The sequence below is a fragment of the Urocitellus parryii genome, chromosome 1 (assembly GCF_045843805.1).
Source record: "Urocitellus parryii isolate mUroPar1 chromosome 1, mUroPar1.hap1, whole genome shotgun sequence".
In the NCBI taxonomy this organism is placed as follows: Eukaryota; Metazoa; Chordata; class Mammalia; order Rodentia; family Sciuridae; genus Urocitellus; species Urocitellus parryii.
Window position 1 is genome coordinate 63,812,030 of NC_135531.1, and position 14,879 is coordinate 63,826,908.

At 45.0% G+C, this 14,879-nt stretch overlaps 1 protein-coding gene across 1 annotated transcript in view; it reads left to right on the forward strand.

Annotated features, from left to right (window-relative positions):
* The window catches only part of Thbs4 (thrombospondin 4), a 47,045-nt gene extending 35,328 nt beyond the window's left edge, over positions 1-11,717 (forward strand). Inside the window, exons 14-22 of the mRNA XM_026415254.2 lie at positions 1,176-1,294; positions 2,199-2,251; positions 4,815-5,008; positions 5,969-6,147; positions 6,807-6,855; positions 6,943-7,139; positions 7,785-7,957; positions 10,819-10,958; positions 11,494-11,717. Coding sequence (XP_026271039.2) covers positions 1,176-1,294; positions 2,199-2,251; positions 4,815-5,008; positions 5,969-6,147; positions 6,807-6,855; positions 6,943-7,139; positions 7,785-7,957; positions 10,819-10,958; positions 11,494-11,555 — 1,166 coding nt within the window. The 3' untranslated portion in view covers positions 11,556-11,717. The remainder of the gene's footprint in view (positions 1-1,175; positions 1,295-2,198; positions 2,252-4,814; positions 5,009-5,968; positions 6,148-6,806; positions 6,856-6,942; positions 7,140-7,784; positions 7,958-10,818; positions 10,959-11,493) is intronic.
* Positions 11,718-14,879: the final 3,162 nt, after the last annotated feature.

The following is a 14,879-nucleotide window of genomic DNA, read 5'->3' on the forward strand; positions in this document are numbered from 1 at the left end:
ATGTTTCTGGAACTCTATGTCATTGCTAGGAACTTAATAAAAACCCCTTCCAGCAGGGTCATGTCAGGGCTGTGTCCTGTAGGGGATCTACCTTCCCCAATTGTACTTTCCTCACCACCTTTCTCCACCTGGAAATGGAGAATTGAGCTTTGAGCAGATTCACAGACGAGACCCTCTGAGGCACACTTCTGAGACCCAGGCCCCTCAGGGAAATATGGCCATCCTCTGCCTATTCTGGGTCGGGCTCTGGAAGCAGGGTGGCTATACTGCACAGCTCTGGGAACCCCCCTACAGGAACTTTGTGTGAGGTCCGTGTAAGAGGCCCCTCCTAGACCTAGCCAGCTGAGGAACTTCATGAGACTTGAGGGAGGTCATTTGATTCTGTATGACTCCCGTGGCATAGAGATGACGAGCACTGAAGGATAGCGTGGGATCTGGTAGTTTCTGGAAAACATACCAAAACACAGAGCAGGGGGAGAAAACCCTTTAGAAATACCACCCACTCCAAACACACATGTATGCATGCACACACACAGACCACACAGAATATCTATACCTCCCTAAAGCATGACCTCATCTTCTATGAGCCCAGCTGATACTCCTGACCCAGTGGTGCACTGACAAACCAGCTCAATTAAAAAAAAAAAAAAAAAAAAACAACAAAGAAAGCCCCAATTCGTCAATTTCTGCAATGTTACTTCTCCCATCATCGATTTTAAACTACCAATATGATGTCATTCAATGCAAAATTGGCACAAGAGGGACTCAGTGGGCCCGACTCCAGCATACCACTGTCCAGAACCCTGTATCCAAGTCATAACTCGGACACCATTAGGTCCTCCCTCTCAGGGTCAGCCCAACCAGCCATCGTGCCCCCCACTTCTTTTGGACAAATCCCAAATCAGTGGATAAATGCCTATAAGAGCTATTCCTTTTTTATGTCTTCCAGAATCCTTCCTTTGAAATGACTTTCCAAAACCACATCTCATGTGGGGGAAACATTCTGCAGGTCCCATTTAAAATGGAATTTTAAATGGGACCTTCAGATAACTGCTGAAAAGGGTAATGACTGTGACAATGACCATGGGCCTGACCTGTGTATCACCCAGAAGTCAGTGTGTCACATTCCCTTCTGTCATGTTCCCCTGAACCAAGGCAGCCTTCTTTTCTTGCAGGAATAAAAAACATTTTGGACAACTGCCCCAGAGTTGCCAATCGTGACCAGAGGGACAAGGATGGTGATGGTGTGGGGGATGCTTGTGATAGCTGTCCTGATGTCAGCAACCCTAACCAGGTTAGTAGGCTTCAGGGGAATTCAAACTCTAGGCTGAACTGTCTTAGGCAAAGATTCATCTAAGACCAATGTCCAGAGGAACACAGCAGAGCTGTTGGCCGGCTCCTGCCTGTTGCCACTTATGTAACAGAGGACAGGTGGAGAAATGACACACATTAGGCTTGAGGATGGTGGCACGAGCACTACAGGAGTCTGGATGGGGTCTTCTGAGGCCTTCAGGATAAAGTCTCACAGCTGAAGAGCACTGCTGATGTTAGTAACTTGAGCTTAATGATGCCCAAAATAACTTTTTTCTGCTAAAAGGAAAATGGAACGTGGAAGTTAACCATTGAGAGCCTAATCATGTGTCCCGTTAGTTCCCAGATCCCTGCACAGCCTATGTATGGACATTTCAGATTAAGTTCAGTCAGTGACGTGTCGAGTTTCCCTTTACACACCCCCTCCCTGTCTGGATAATTGGGCATGATGTGTCATTTGTTTCTGGAGCCCTTTGAGAGGGGAGTCATTGTTGCCCTCGGTGACTCACCATTTTGACTCCATTCCAAAATACGGAAGCAAAGCAAAGTCAATTTGCTTTGTCCTCATGCCTATGGCTGGCTCCCTTCCAACTCATGCCAGAGCTCTGCATCTCCACCTGCCACCATGCTAGCCGGGCACCCTTTCCCAATCAGCTCATCTGGTGTGTAGGCAGCCCATCCATGCAGCTTGATATTTTAGAAGGCTTTTTTGAAAATTCAGCATTGTGCCTACACCAATATGGTGTTGTCCTTTTGCAGTTTTGTACCATCCCAACTCCAGAGAAATAATTCCTGAAATCCAGTGATGATGGGTGAGGTCTGCCTTCTCTAGAACATTCTGTACATGCAGGCCCAGGGATAAATAACACATTCTGTTCTCTTTGCAGTCTGACGTGGATAATGATTTGGTTGGGGACTCCTGTGACACCAATCAGGACAGGTACGGCCTATGTCCCACTTCAGAGAGGCAGATACAAAAATCTGAAGTTTTAATTTTCGGAGCTTTGTTGATAGCAGGCTTTGAGATCTGTCTGGGTGTATTCTGGATCTCTCTGGGGCTGCTATTGGGACAGCTCTGTCTCCAGTCAGGGCCACCATTCCTCTCTGGAAATGCTGTGTAAGAGATGGCAGTGTAGAATAGGCCACTGGACACTCCAGCAAGGAAGCTCGATGGCAGGAGAGGCACAGTGGTACCATGCCCTACAGACAGGTTCTAGAGTGTGACAGCCAGACATGAGTCACCGTTCTTTCTCTTACAATCTGGTTAATCTTAAATTAGTTACCTAATCTCTCTGTGCCTCAATTTCTCCTCTGTACAGTGGGGATGACAGTAGATCTAGCTCATAGGACTTTTGGGAAGATGAAGTTAATTCATAAGAAGTGCTTAGCATGATTTCTGTTGTAAATCTAACATTCTGGTTATATTCTTTCAATTCAGGAAAACTCCACCATCATCCCAACATAGATGTCAGTTTGCTGAGGGATCACTATTACTTTCATTGTCCTTCACATTTTTCCATTTAGTTTCTCTTATTTGAGTTAAATTTGTTCTGTGCAAGCAAATTTTGCCAACCCTCCTAGCCCAACACAGTGGAGTCCCACATTAAGACCAGGGCTGGCTGGAGATGTAGCTGTGATAGAGTCCTTGCTTAGCATGCTCAAGGGCCTAGGTTCCATCCCTAGCACTGCAATTAAAAAAAAAAAAAAAGATGCTGTAGGAGCATCACAAAAGAAACACAGCCATGTGCCACTCATCTCTGGAGATACCTGCTTTCCAAGGCTCTAACCCCTGCACTCCTTGGGGAACTCATAGAGAGGCACTCAGAACCAGAGTAAAGAGGGCAAGGATGCTATAAGGCAAAACAGCAAGAGATTCAGCTTCTCTCCTAGTACCTGGATCACAGATTGCGCTGCAGACTCAGTTCTCCATCCACATCTTGCTCAAAGACAGCTCCCTTAGTATGTTCCGTGTCTTCATTGCTGAGCACATACAAAGTTGAGTGATTTGGACATATTTTTCAGTCTCTTGGAGTCTCAATTTCTTTATCTGAAAAATATAAATAATTAATCACATGTTACAGGTAATGGTGAAAATTCAAGATCTTGTAGGTAAGACTCCCAGCCCAGCACTGGCTCTCAGTCCATAGGCAGAAAATGGTGGCTGTTACTGTTGGTATCACAGTATAGGAGGGGCGAGTCAGGAAGGGAGTCTGACCTCAGATCTCTTGGTTTCAGAGTGGAAGGTGGGACTGGCACCCTGACAACCCCCCTAAATGATGTATATCGAGAATGTTCCCTGTCACAGGTCATCCTGTACTCGGATTACCATCTAATTTCTAAAATATGCTATTCCACCAGCCTCTAGAAATTTGCCTAAAACAAATGACTCATTCTGCCACATTTTAATTCCCACAAATGTGAACCTTGAGGGAGAGGACAGGAACTGCTTGTTTTTTTTGCATACAAATGTTCAGGGCTCTATAGAATAGTTGTTGCTAATGGAAATAGCTCAATGGTATGTTTAAAAAAGCAGCCCGAGAGCCTGCACAGGAATTCTACCAGTTGAGACAGTCTTCGGTTTGTCCAGGTTGGACTGACTTCTGTTGCCCCTGGAGCCATGTGGAATGACTGGTCCCTGGCTTCGCTCCCATGTAGTGTAGGGGCAGTTCCTTGCCGATGGGAGGCCACAGAAGGCACAGGGTGAAAGGAGCATCTGCTGTGATCTGAAGCAGCCATGGGAGGTGTCAAGAGACTCAGGGTAACCTCTGGGAGACAGTGCAGACTCATCCTCCCATGGCTATTCAGCCTGAAAGAGGAAAAGTGGTGGTCTGAGAGTAAGAACCCTGAGAAGTCCTGGGCCCACCTCTCGGGAAGGGGCAGCTGTATTCTCTGCCAGTCTCCCCATGGCATTCAGGTCAGAATTCTCATTGTGTCCACGGGCCAGGGATTATAAAAGGTAATAAACAGAACACACTGTAGGATTCTTTCACAGGCACTTAGCAAGTGCTTTCTCATGTATTAAAATTGAACTGTGCAAAATTCTGATCATTGACTCACGTACTCTTCATAACAATCCTAGGAAGTAGGGACCGTTACTATCCCCAGCTTACAGATGAGGTCACTGAACCACAGATGTGGAGTGTCATGTGCGAGGTCTCCTGCTGGTCAGGGTGGCTGGGCCAGGACTCTCTCTGGAGCTCCCTGGCACCACAGCCTCTCACTCTGTGCCCTTCACATGTCCTCAGAGTCGGGGATCATCTAACAGTCCCAGGCACCGAGAGGAGCCTCTGGTCACAAATCACAGACACAGACTCTTATCTTCAGTAGTAAATGGCTGTCTTGTTTTTAAAGGCTAAAGAAGTGGAAAATTGTCTCTGCAGCCCATAAGGCCGCCTCATCAAAGGAATCGAACTAGCGGGTTTGATAAAATCCAAGGCTGTTAAAATCCCCCAACCCAGATTCTCCTTCCTGTCCTCTGCTGAACTGAAATCCTTTCTCCACAGTGATGGAGATGGCCACCAGGACAGCACAGACAACTGCCCCACCGTCATCAACAGTGCTCAGCTGGACACTGATAAGGATGGAATTGGGGATGAGTGTGATGATGATGATGACAATGATGGCATCCCAGACCTGATGCCCCCGGGACCAGACAACTGCCGGCTGGTCCCTAACCCAGCCCAGGAGGACAGCAACAGTAAGCAGGCCCAGCCCAGGTTGGCTGAGACCCCCTCTGGCCAGGCACACTGCCCCCCTCAGGGCACTGAGGACTCAGATCCTCTGCTTTCTTGCCTCCCAGTAACGGCTGCGTCAAACTCAGCTCCTCTGCACACTCTGTGTGGACGGTAGACATCTGGTAGATGATGGTCTCCAACTCAGAGCTGATCACTTTGCAGCTTCTGGGCTACCCTAGGATGCGATCATACAGAGCAAGGCCACAGCCATGTGCTCAGCTCCATCCCCCAGAGACTGGGAGAGTGGCTACATTGTCCTTGCTCCTTCCAGTCACTGGGGGTCCCAGAAAAGGAGCCAGAGAGAAGGGCACAACAGAAAGGGATGGGCTGGATTCACAAACTCAGACACCTGTAGGGGCCAGGCATTGACATGTGTGCACCAAGTCAGACAGGAGTTGACAGGGAGCGGTGGGGGTTAAGGTAACTAGAGGCCTTATCCCCAGCTATGCAAATTCAAATGTCATTTCAGTTGAATGAAATTCACTTGTAGGCCAAATTCAGCTGAGGGACCAATCAGAATTTATAAGATTCTGGTGACAGTAATTTCCCTGCTTTTTGCACATTATAACCCAGAAAATGTTGTGGACATTTGCTTACATAAGATCAGGCTTATGAGCCACCAGTTGGTAAACCCAACCATATATCATAAAAACTTCCTGGGGACACCGTGAAGGGCAACTGTTAACATTGACCTTACAAGAAACTCTGGGTGTTACCTGAGGGCTGGTCTGATTGCCCATCAGTAGGGTCCAGGTTGAAGCCTAGGACCAACCCCAAGGTTCCCCTCCTGACACTGGCGAATCCTAGCCCTGGAGGTGGGAACTTGGGCTCGTCTTCTGTCGCCCGTCCAGCCCCTTTCTCTGCTGAGGAGTGGTAAGTATGGGCGTTGTTGAGCTCCTGTCCCCTTTCTTCACCCCACTCAGGTGATGGGGTGGGAGACATCTGTGAGGCTGACTTTGACCAGGACCAGGTCATCGACCGGATCGATGTCTGCCCTGAGAATGCAGAAATCACCCTGACGGACTTCAGAGCCTACCAGACCGTGGTTCTGGATCCTGAAGGGGATGCCCAGATCGACCCCAACTGGGTGGTCCTGAACCAGGTGAGTGTATCCGAGTTGGCAAGAGCTCGGCTTTGTCTTTTTTAATAGTGGCAGGTGACATTTAGAGGTGCTGATTAAGAACGGGAAGCTGTTCATGTGTTCCTCCTCATAGTCCTGAGACAAAGTCCTTCATTGTGCCCATTTTATAGATGATAAAATCGAGTCTTCTAAAGCCTTGAAGACTGCTCAGGGTAGCTCTGCAGTGAGTGGCTAAGATGGCTGGACCTGGAACTTGGACCAATCATGCTCCTGATACAGTAATCAGCCTCCTCCTTGTCCTCCTCATTGCATAGCTGAGAAAGGAAGGCAGAGAGATTTAGTAGACTTTCCAGAGTCACAGAGCAAACCATATTAGAAATACATGTTCCCCAATCAAGGGGAGTGTGCTTAAGTGACAATCTTAGAAAAATTATTTCTCTTTAGTGGGCAATAAGACCAGCCCTCAGGTGACACCCAGAGTTTCTTTTATTTAAACATTCTTTGCCAGTTTGTGCTTTCTTTGGACTCATAACAAGATGCAACAAGTACTCAGATAATGAAACCTTTAATGGAGGTCACACATCACCAGCCTGCCACTCATGGCACCCAGGGTTCTGGGTTCCCCAAGTTTACTTGGTCCACTTTGAGATCGCTCTGAACTTCCTCAACTCTTTCTACAGGGCATGGAGATTGTGCAGACCATGAACAGTGATCCTGGCCTGGCAGTGGGTATGTCTGGGGCCTCAGTTTACTCTCCTGTAGAATTCTGCCAGCTGGCAATGTTTCTGTTTGTCTAATCATATCTGATCTCCACAGGGTACACGGCTTTCAATGGAGTTGACTTCGAAGGGACCTTCCATGTAAACACCCAGACCGATGATGACTATGCAGGCTTTATCTTTGGTTACCAAGATAGCTCCAGCTTCTACGTGGTCATGTGGAAACAGACGGAGCAGACATATTGGCAAGCCACGCCCTTCCGAGCTGTGGCGGAACCTGGCATCCAGCTCAAGGTAATGGTGGTCAAAGCCCCTCATCTCCCCTTCTTCTGGGCCCTTTACCCTCCCTTTAAATCCCAAGTTCTCCCAAATGGCACGTAGACAATCTTAGAAATGGATACATTGATGACAATGACATAGTCAGGATGAGAGCTGACCCAGAGACTCCCTTCCTGCCTGTATGACAACTACACTCAGATCTCTGGGTGACCGTCAGGGAACATGAGCCTACATGGAGTCAGAGAGATTGGGAAGGTCTAGAGTGCATCTTCAGGCATCCTGTGCTGGAAACTGGCTCAGGTGTTTGGTCAGTAGGGCCAGCTATGTACAGAAGGTCTGGTGGGCTATCTCCATCATTCCCATGAGGGCAGAAGACAAATTCAGGAGCCAGACATTTGCGGGGAGCCCTCATGGGGCCAATGTGGGGAAGCAATGGACTTATCGTAGAAAAAGTATGGAATGAGCAGTACAGTATTGTTCCCTGCTTAGTACTAAGGGGCTGGGGTCACCTCAGAAGAAAGAACACTTAAGTATTTGTTTTGTACAAGTCCAAGGCCGTCTGACTGTAACCAGAATTCAACACCATGTCATCACCTCAGGTCTACACAGAAAGATGGTCTGTGTATCCTCTTCTAACACTCTCCTCCTGTCCTTGTCCAGGCTGTAAAGTCTAAGACGGGCCCAGGGGAACATCTCCGAAACTCCCTGTGGCACACAGGGGACACCAGCGACCAGGTCAGGCTGCTGTGGAAGGACTCCAGGAACGTGGGCTGGAAGGACAAGGTGTCCTATCGCTGGTTCCTGCAGCACAGGCCCCAGGTGGGGTACATCAGGTAGGTGGGGGTCTCTTCTCCTGCCCTGGTATACTCCATTCTTCACCCCAGAGCCTTTGCTTCCCCAATTAGTCCTGATCTGGGATTATCCTTGAGGATTTGCCAGGATTTCCACGACTTCAGACCAGGACACCCAGAAGAGAGGTGAAACGAGGGCCAAGTGCTGCATCGCAGGAACTTCTGGGGGAGGCATTGGGGGACCCATGCAAATGGATGGTGGTGCCCTTCTGCTGTGCCCTTAGCAAAGCCTGAGAGTGGATCTGCTGATGGGTGGAGGGAAGGACGTGTGGCTGAGACGCCTGCACGCGCTCTGCCCTGAGACTCCTCTGGGCCTATGTAATCACTTAGAATACAGAGAGTCCCTCATGGTCTGTCTTCACTGCTGGACTGTAAACTCCAGGAGGACAGCACCTGTGTCTTGATCTCTGTCTCCCCAGTGCCTAGCGTGACACCTGCTATGTACCATGTATGGTACAAACTGTTCATCATGTAAGCAATGTGATCTACCCTATTTTTTTTTTAGCCATCATGTCTTTTTATTTTTAAATACTTTAGAACATATTTCCTAAGCACAAGTGAAAACCATAATATGCTTATCAAATCAGAAAATATAATAATGATACAACGTGATATATAATCAGCAACATAAATTCAAATGCCATCAATCATCTTAATATTCTATATGATTTTTGTATGTTTGTGGCCTAAGATGTAATATTAGTATGCATTCCAAGAGTTGTCTTAGCTCTATTGTCTCCTTTGTTTCTTTTATTCTAAACCATTTATGTGATTTTTTTTAATGTTTAGATTCATAAATGATAGAAAGATCAATTAGGAAAGTGAGTAAAGTGAGTAATCTATCTAGTGACAGGCAGAATAAAGACCCCAAATTCTAATCTTTCTAATCTCTTGATACTGTGCCTTAGATTGCAAAATAAACTCTGCAGATATGATGTGGTACTTGGAATGTAGAGATTAACCTGGATAATTCCAGTGGTCAGACTTAATTATACAGATCGTTGAGACTTTTCTTGGCTATGATCAGAAAAAGATACCTGAGGATAGAAGACATGATAGCCAGGAAATAGAGCTCTTCTCACCAGGGACAAAGTATAATCCCCAATGGCACAACCCCAATGTCTCACCTCTGGCCACACCCCCACCTGCCTACAGTTATCACCTAGTTAATCCATATCAATGGATTAATCCATTGATTAGGTTCAACATCACATAATCTAATCATTTCACTTCTGAAATTTTCATTGTTTCACAATGAACTTTTGGGGGACACCTCATATCTAATATTTAATATCTAAATCATAACAAGAAAGGTACTGCTGTAACAAATCCCCCAAAACATGAAAGTGGCTTTGGAACTGTGTAATGGGTATGCCCTATTTCTTTATAGGACTGTTTTTTTTTAACTAATCTCAGGAGTTACAATGGCCTACATCTTTGAAATTTAGACAATATACTTATTTTAGTTTTCATACTTGCAGATCAACACCCATGTCAGCTTACATTGTACCTTTAGGAACTAGTATAGATTGCATTCTCCTAAACAGGTCAGGAAAGCAACTTAGAAGGAAAAAGAAGCTTATCTGGACTAATTCATTATGTTCTCCTCTATGACATTATGTCCAATGGGCTCTGTTTGCCCCACAATAAGGAAGCGCATGGCCTTTCATGTTCTCAGCCTTGTTAAGACCAACATCCTTTTTCTAAGACAAATATGTTGAAATACCCTTTCTTCTATCCCAAAATGAAATCATAGGAAATATAACCCACCTACACATATTATTTTATGAAAGTCAATCTGAGCTCTAACAATAGAGAAATAATTAATAAATTAATATACAATTTTGTTGTATATTACTTTATTAATAATTAATAAAGTAATATACAACAAAATAATATAAATGCTTGGGCACAATCATACCAGAAGACAAAATGAAATAGAGAGTAGCATCCATATGCCTAGAATCACTGTGAAAGTGACATTCTAATACAGATTGATGATTCAGTGACAAATTATATTACAATGGTATTGCCAAAGGTGATATGAAGTTGTAAAATGGTAAAACTCAATTTTCAACCAAAACAAAGTACTTAGTAGTTTCCCAATTTACCCTGGAGACTTCAGCTAACATGAAAATCTGTCTAAAATATACGTGATGTAGACAAGTAAAAGGGAATTAAGTTCTAGGCCCCAGTTGTTACAAACAGGCCGTTATCCTTCTGTGTGTCTGGAGAAACATTCTAAAAGCACACAGGATGCAGGACCAATTTTGACTAGTCTCTCCAGGCATTTTAAGCCATCCAGTGTCCCTAACTTCTGCAACTCAATGCCACCATGACAACCAAAAATGCCCTGCAGGTTTCTGAACTTCTACGTAGGGAATGTTGTTGTCTATTGTGAATTGTGGCTCTGGGAGTCTGTGCATGATATCCAGTAGAACTGAGGAAGAGCAGAAGTTCTAAGCATCTGTCCAGACAAGGTCACTCATAAGATGTAGCCACAGGGCCTTTCTCCCAGGATGTCAGGCTATATCTTTTTAACTCATCAGCAAATACCTATCAAATTTACTGTGTCCCAGAATTGTGTAGGGTTTTTTGAAAGACCATTGAATTGTCCCTGTACCATCTCCCTGCTACTGGCTGGGAAGACATAGATACACAGGTCCTGCCCTCAAGGAGCTTCCAGTCTAATAGGGAGGGAGACCAGCTACCGCACAGTCCAGGTCAGTGGGAAATGAGTGTCAAAGAGAATAAAGGCAAGTCATGGGACCCTGGGTCTCCTCATGGGCACTTCACCCTGTATTGGGCTTCATGGAGACCTGTTCTGCCTGTGTTGTCTGCAGGGTGCGATTTTATGAAGGCTCAGAGTTGGTGGCTGACTCTGGGGTCACCATAGACACTACCATGCGTGGGGGCCGACTTGGAGTTTTTTGCTTCTCTCAAGAAAACATCATCTGGTCCAACCTCAAGTATCGCTGCAATGGTAACGTACATTCTGCTACTGCACAATGTTATTACTAGAATTAATCAGACAGTGCCACCATATTTTTATAGCATACTCTCCCCTCGAAAGCCCAAAGCTCATGCTACATGCTCATTAAAATCTGATAGCCCCTGTGTAACAGAAGTCAGAAGTGGATCTCATTTTTCTGATTTTATAAATTTGAAAATTTAGATCCATCGAATTTAACGGCATGGTTTAGGTTTGGGGTTCAGTGAGAAATGCAGTCAGATTCAATTTACAGGCAGCCTTAATTTTCATATGGCTCAAACATAATCACAGACTCAAAAGCCACTCTGCCTGCTAATTTTCTTCAGGGCTATGAATGAGCGTTGCTGGGCTTTCAGCCAACAATTTGCAAAGCAGCCTGAAGTAGAAAATGGCTGCCGGGACCTGTGGGGCCTCTTGGGCAAGCTGAGAGCGCCCCCTACAGGAGTCCTGACTGACATGCAAAATGGTTCTGGATTCCAGGTAGAAAGGCTCCTAATTAACCATCCTTCGCCCATTGTTTTTGCAGACACCATCCCGGAGGACTTCCAGGAGTTTCAAACCCAGATTTTTGATCGCTTGGATAATTAAACAGAGGAAGCAACCTATAACTGCTTTTCCAAATGCTAAAACTATATATTTTTTAATTTCCTATAAATTTCTTTGTATTTACTGTGGCTTTCTTTTACAGCCCAAATATATCAGAACTTTTTATATGAATGTAGAAATAAAGGAGAAGACATCATTTCTAATAACGATGCTACTCAGGCGTTGCTTATTTGTGGCTCAGTTTGATGGCGAATGGTGTTCTCTGAGGGTTCCACATTGAACTTGCAGGATGATATTTTCTCCTCAGGCCCCCGTAGTCTGTGAAACTGAGCATGTGCATGAATCAGAAGGTCATGGCAAAGGGTCTCATCTGGGTCACCCCAATCAGCTTCACCCAAAAGACCTAACAGTTCTTTGTATACCTTAAGCAGCCTCCTCAGTCTAGGTAGGGAGGCCCAGAAATACCTGCCCAGGGGCACCTTGCCAATTAAGATTTTTTATGACCAGCCCTGGGACAGATTTGCCCAATTCCTTCAGATCCTCTCTCCTCACCTCATGCACACCTTCCACAGACTTCTATCTTTAACACAATTCTTACGCTTATTTATATATTTGGCTCCCCCTAGTGGACTGTAAATTTATTGAAAATAATTATGTCTTATGCTGTCCCCCTAGTACCTGATGTGTAGTAGATATCCAATAAATGTTTGCTGAATGAATACCTCCTAAGTAATCAGGACAATAGTGCATGAATGGGTCACATAAGCCCTCCTAAGACTCAAAAAGCTGCTCACAGCCATGTTCTGTGCTAGTACTATTAATTATACGTATAGGCAGAAATTTGCCTAATCTATACACCTACCTTTCTTACTTTCCAGTTTAAACCAAGGAACCAGGAAAATTTTATAAATGCCCTAGAATTTTAGTTCCAAAGAATATTCCTTTGTAGTAATATATTCTTTTATTCCAGAATTCCCCAAATAACTTAAACCATAAATAAAGGATTAAACACTCTTACTACATTTTACCATGATTTTGGTAGTCAGAAAATACAATGGAGCATCCCAATATGAGACATGGAGAACTTCCAGGCATCCTTCTTAGGTATAAAGCTGAGTTGTGTGTGTTGCCTTGTAATTCAGAACGTCTGATCTCCTTCATCATCTCCAACGGGTAAAGAGAACTCGTGCCTGTCCACCAGTTATGAGCACTGATGACTAGTCTCTTGGGACCAGTGACCTCTAGGCCACATTCTGCCACAGCTGCTTTTCAGTCTATAGCATTTACAAATCTTTTCCAATTCCAAAACCCAGGGAAGAGAAATATATTCATTTGGTTGTTCTCCATCTTCCCTGTTTTCCTCACTGTATACATTTATTGAAAGGTCATTTCCTGAGCTCCTAGTTCTTCCAAGAGCCCTCTGACTCTCTTGGCTCTCCACTCACTATATGGTACAGGTAGGCTATACCATAACTTATAGCTATTTTAATGACCTTTCCCTGGAACTGGACCTCTTGGCACTTTACTAGACAGTCAGTCAGTCAGTCTCTCTCTCTCTCTCTCTCTCTCTCTCTCTCTCTCTGGAGGGGTACCAGGAATTAAACTCAGTGACACTTGACCACTGAGCCACATCCCCAGCCCTATTTTGTATTTATTTAGAGACAGGGTCTTACTGATTTGCTTAGTGCCTCGCCTGTTGCTGAGGCTGACTTTGAACTTGTGATCCTCCTGTCTTAGCCTCCTGAGAGGCTGGGATTACAGGCATGCGCCACCACACCTGGCTACAGATCTTATTTTTTAAAAAATATTTTTTTTACTAGTTGTTGATGGACCTTTATTTCATTTACTTATTTATATGTGATGCTGAGCATTGAACCCAGTGCCTCACACATGCTAGGCAAGTGCTCTATCACAGAGCCACAAGCTGAGCCCCAGATCATCTTCTTGAGGAATATTCATTCTGATCACTGAAGCACATCAACTTCTATACACAAAAATATACTAACTCAGAAGGAAAGTATGTTGGTTGATTGGATCTGGTTGGGAGTCTGAGCTTAATTCATATAGTATCCTGTTCTGATTTCAGTGAGCCTGGTTCCTTATCAGAAGTGTTCAATGACTCCCATATTCTCCTGTGTACCCTGAGGCTGATGGAAAGAGGAGGCATCCCACTGCTATCCCAATATAATCTCCCTGCTTGGCTGTGCAGTATGTCCACAGGAAATGGGCTCTCAAACTTAATCACTGCTTTTTTGTCTGATCATGCTAGGTCCATGAGCCCAACAGGAGATCTAGAATATAATTCCTCCACTTATGGAGCTTACTACATTGTTGGGAAAGATTTATATATGCAAAACAATCAGAACAAATAGAAGCAATTACTAACTACTCAACTTTTTGGAATTTGGGGAGCTAGTTGTTTAACTATAGATAGTTTGAAAATGAACATTTTTGGAGTATTTACACCACAGAAATTAGCAACCCCTACAAACCAGAGCTACACAGAGCTGGTTATCAAATGCGCATCAGCCTATGGCTGGGTGCACTGCCTTATCCTATCTTAGTCATTTCTCCTCTATATATTAGAACTTGAGGCAGAGCTGGGCTCAGTGGTGCACATACATAATCCCAGTGGCTGGGGAGGCTGAGGCAGAAGGATGGCAAGTCCAAAGCCAGCCTCAGCAAAAGCAAGGCATTAAGCAACTCAGTGAGACTCTGTCTCTAAATAAAATACAAAATAGGGCTGGGGATGTGGCTCAGTGGTCAAGTGCCCCTGAGTTCAATCCCTGGAATGTGCCCCCCCCAAAAAAAAAAAAAACCTTGAGGCAGAAAGCTTGGAGCTTTCGTAAAATTTTGAAAGAAGTGGAAACACGGTGGGGCGGGAAAACTCAAAAAGTACTTGATAACAGATATAGACTCAGAACAGGATAGCTCACTCTTAAGTCACTCCCTGGATTTCTTGACATGGTGAGTCAAAGTCCTATTCAAAATCTAACTTCAAACTAATGGCTCTAAGAGTTGAAGTGGACATCAGTCACCAACTGGTATGAATTCATTCCTATGCTCTTCTCACTTGTTACTGGGGTTAATGAGGGAATGGCAAAGAGAAAGGAGCCTGTCACCGTAGGGAGCAAAAGACCATGCCTGAGTAGAATCCCACAGGAGGCTGGGGAGAGCTCTTGGGATGAAGGAGGGGATGGGAGACCTCCAGGAAAGACCAGGGCCTGGAAGCAGGTGCAGAAAGGGAGAGCCAACACATTCTGCTTCTGCCAATAAAGAGAGAGGAAGGCCAACTTGGCAGAACATACCTATAATCCCAGCTGCTTGGGAGGCTGAAGCAGGTGCGTTGCAAGTTCGATGCCAAAC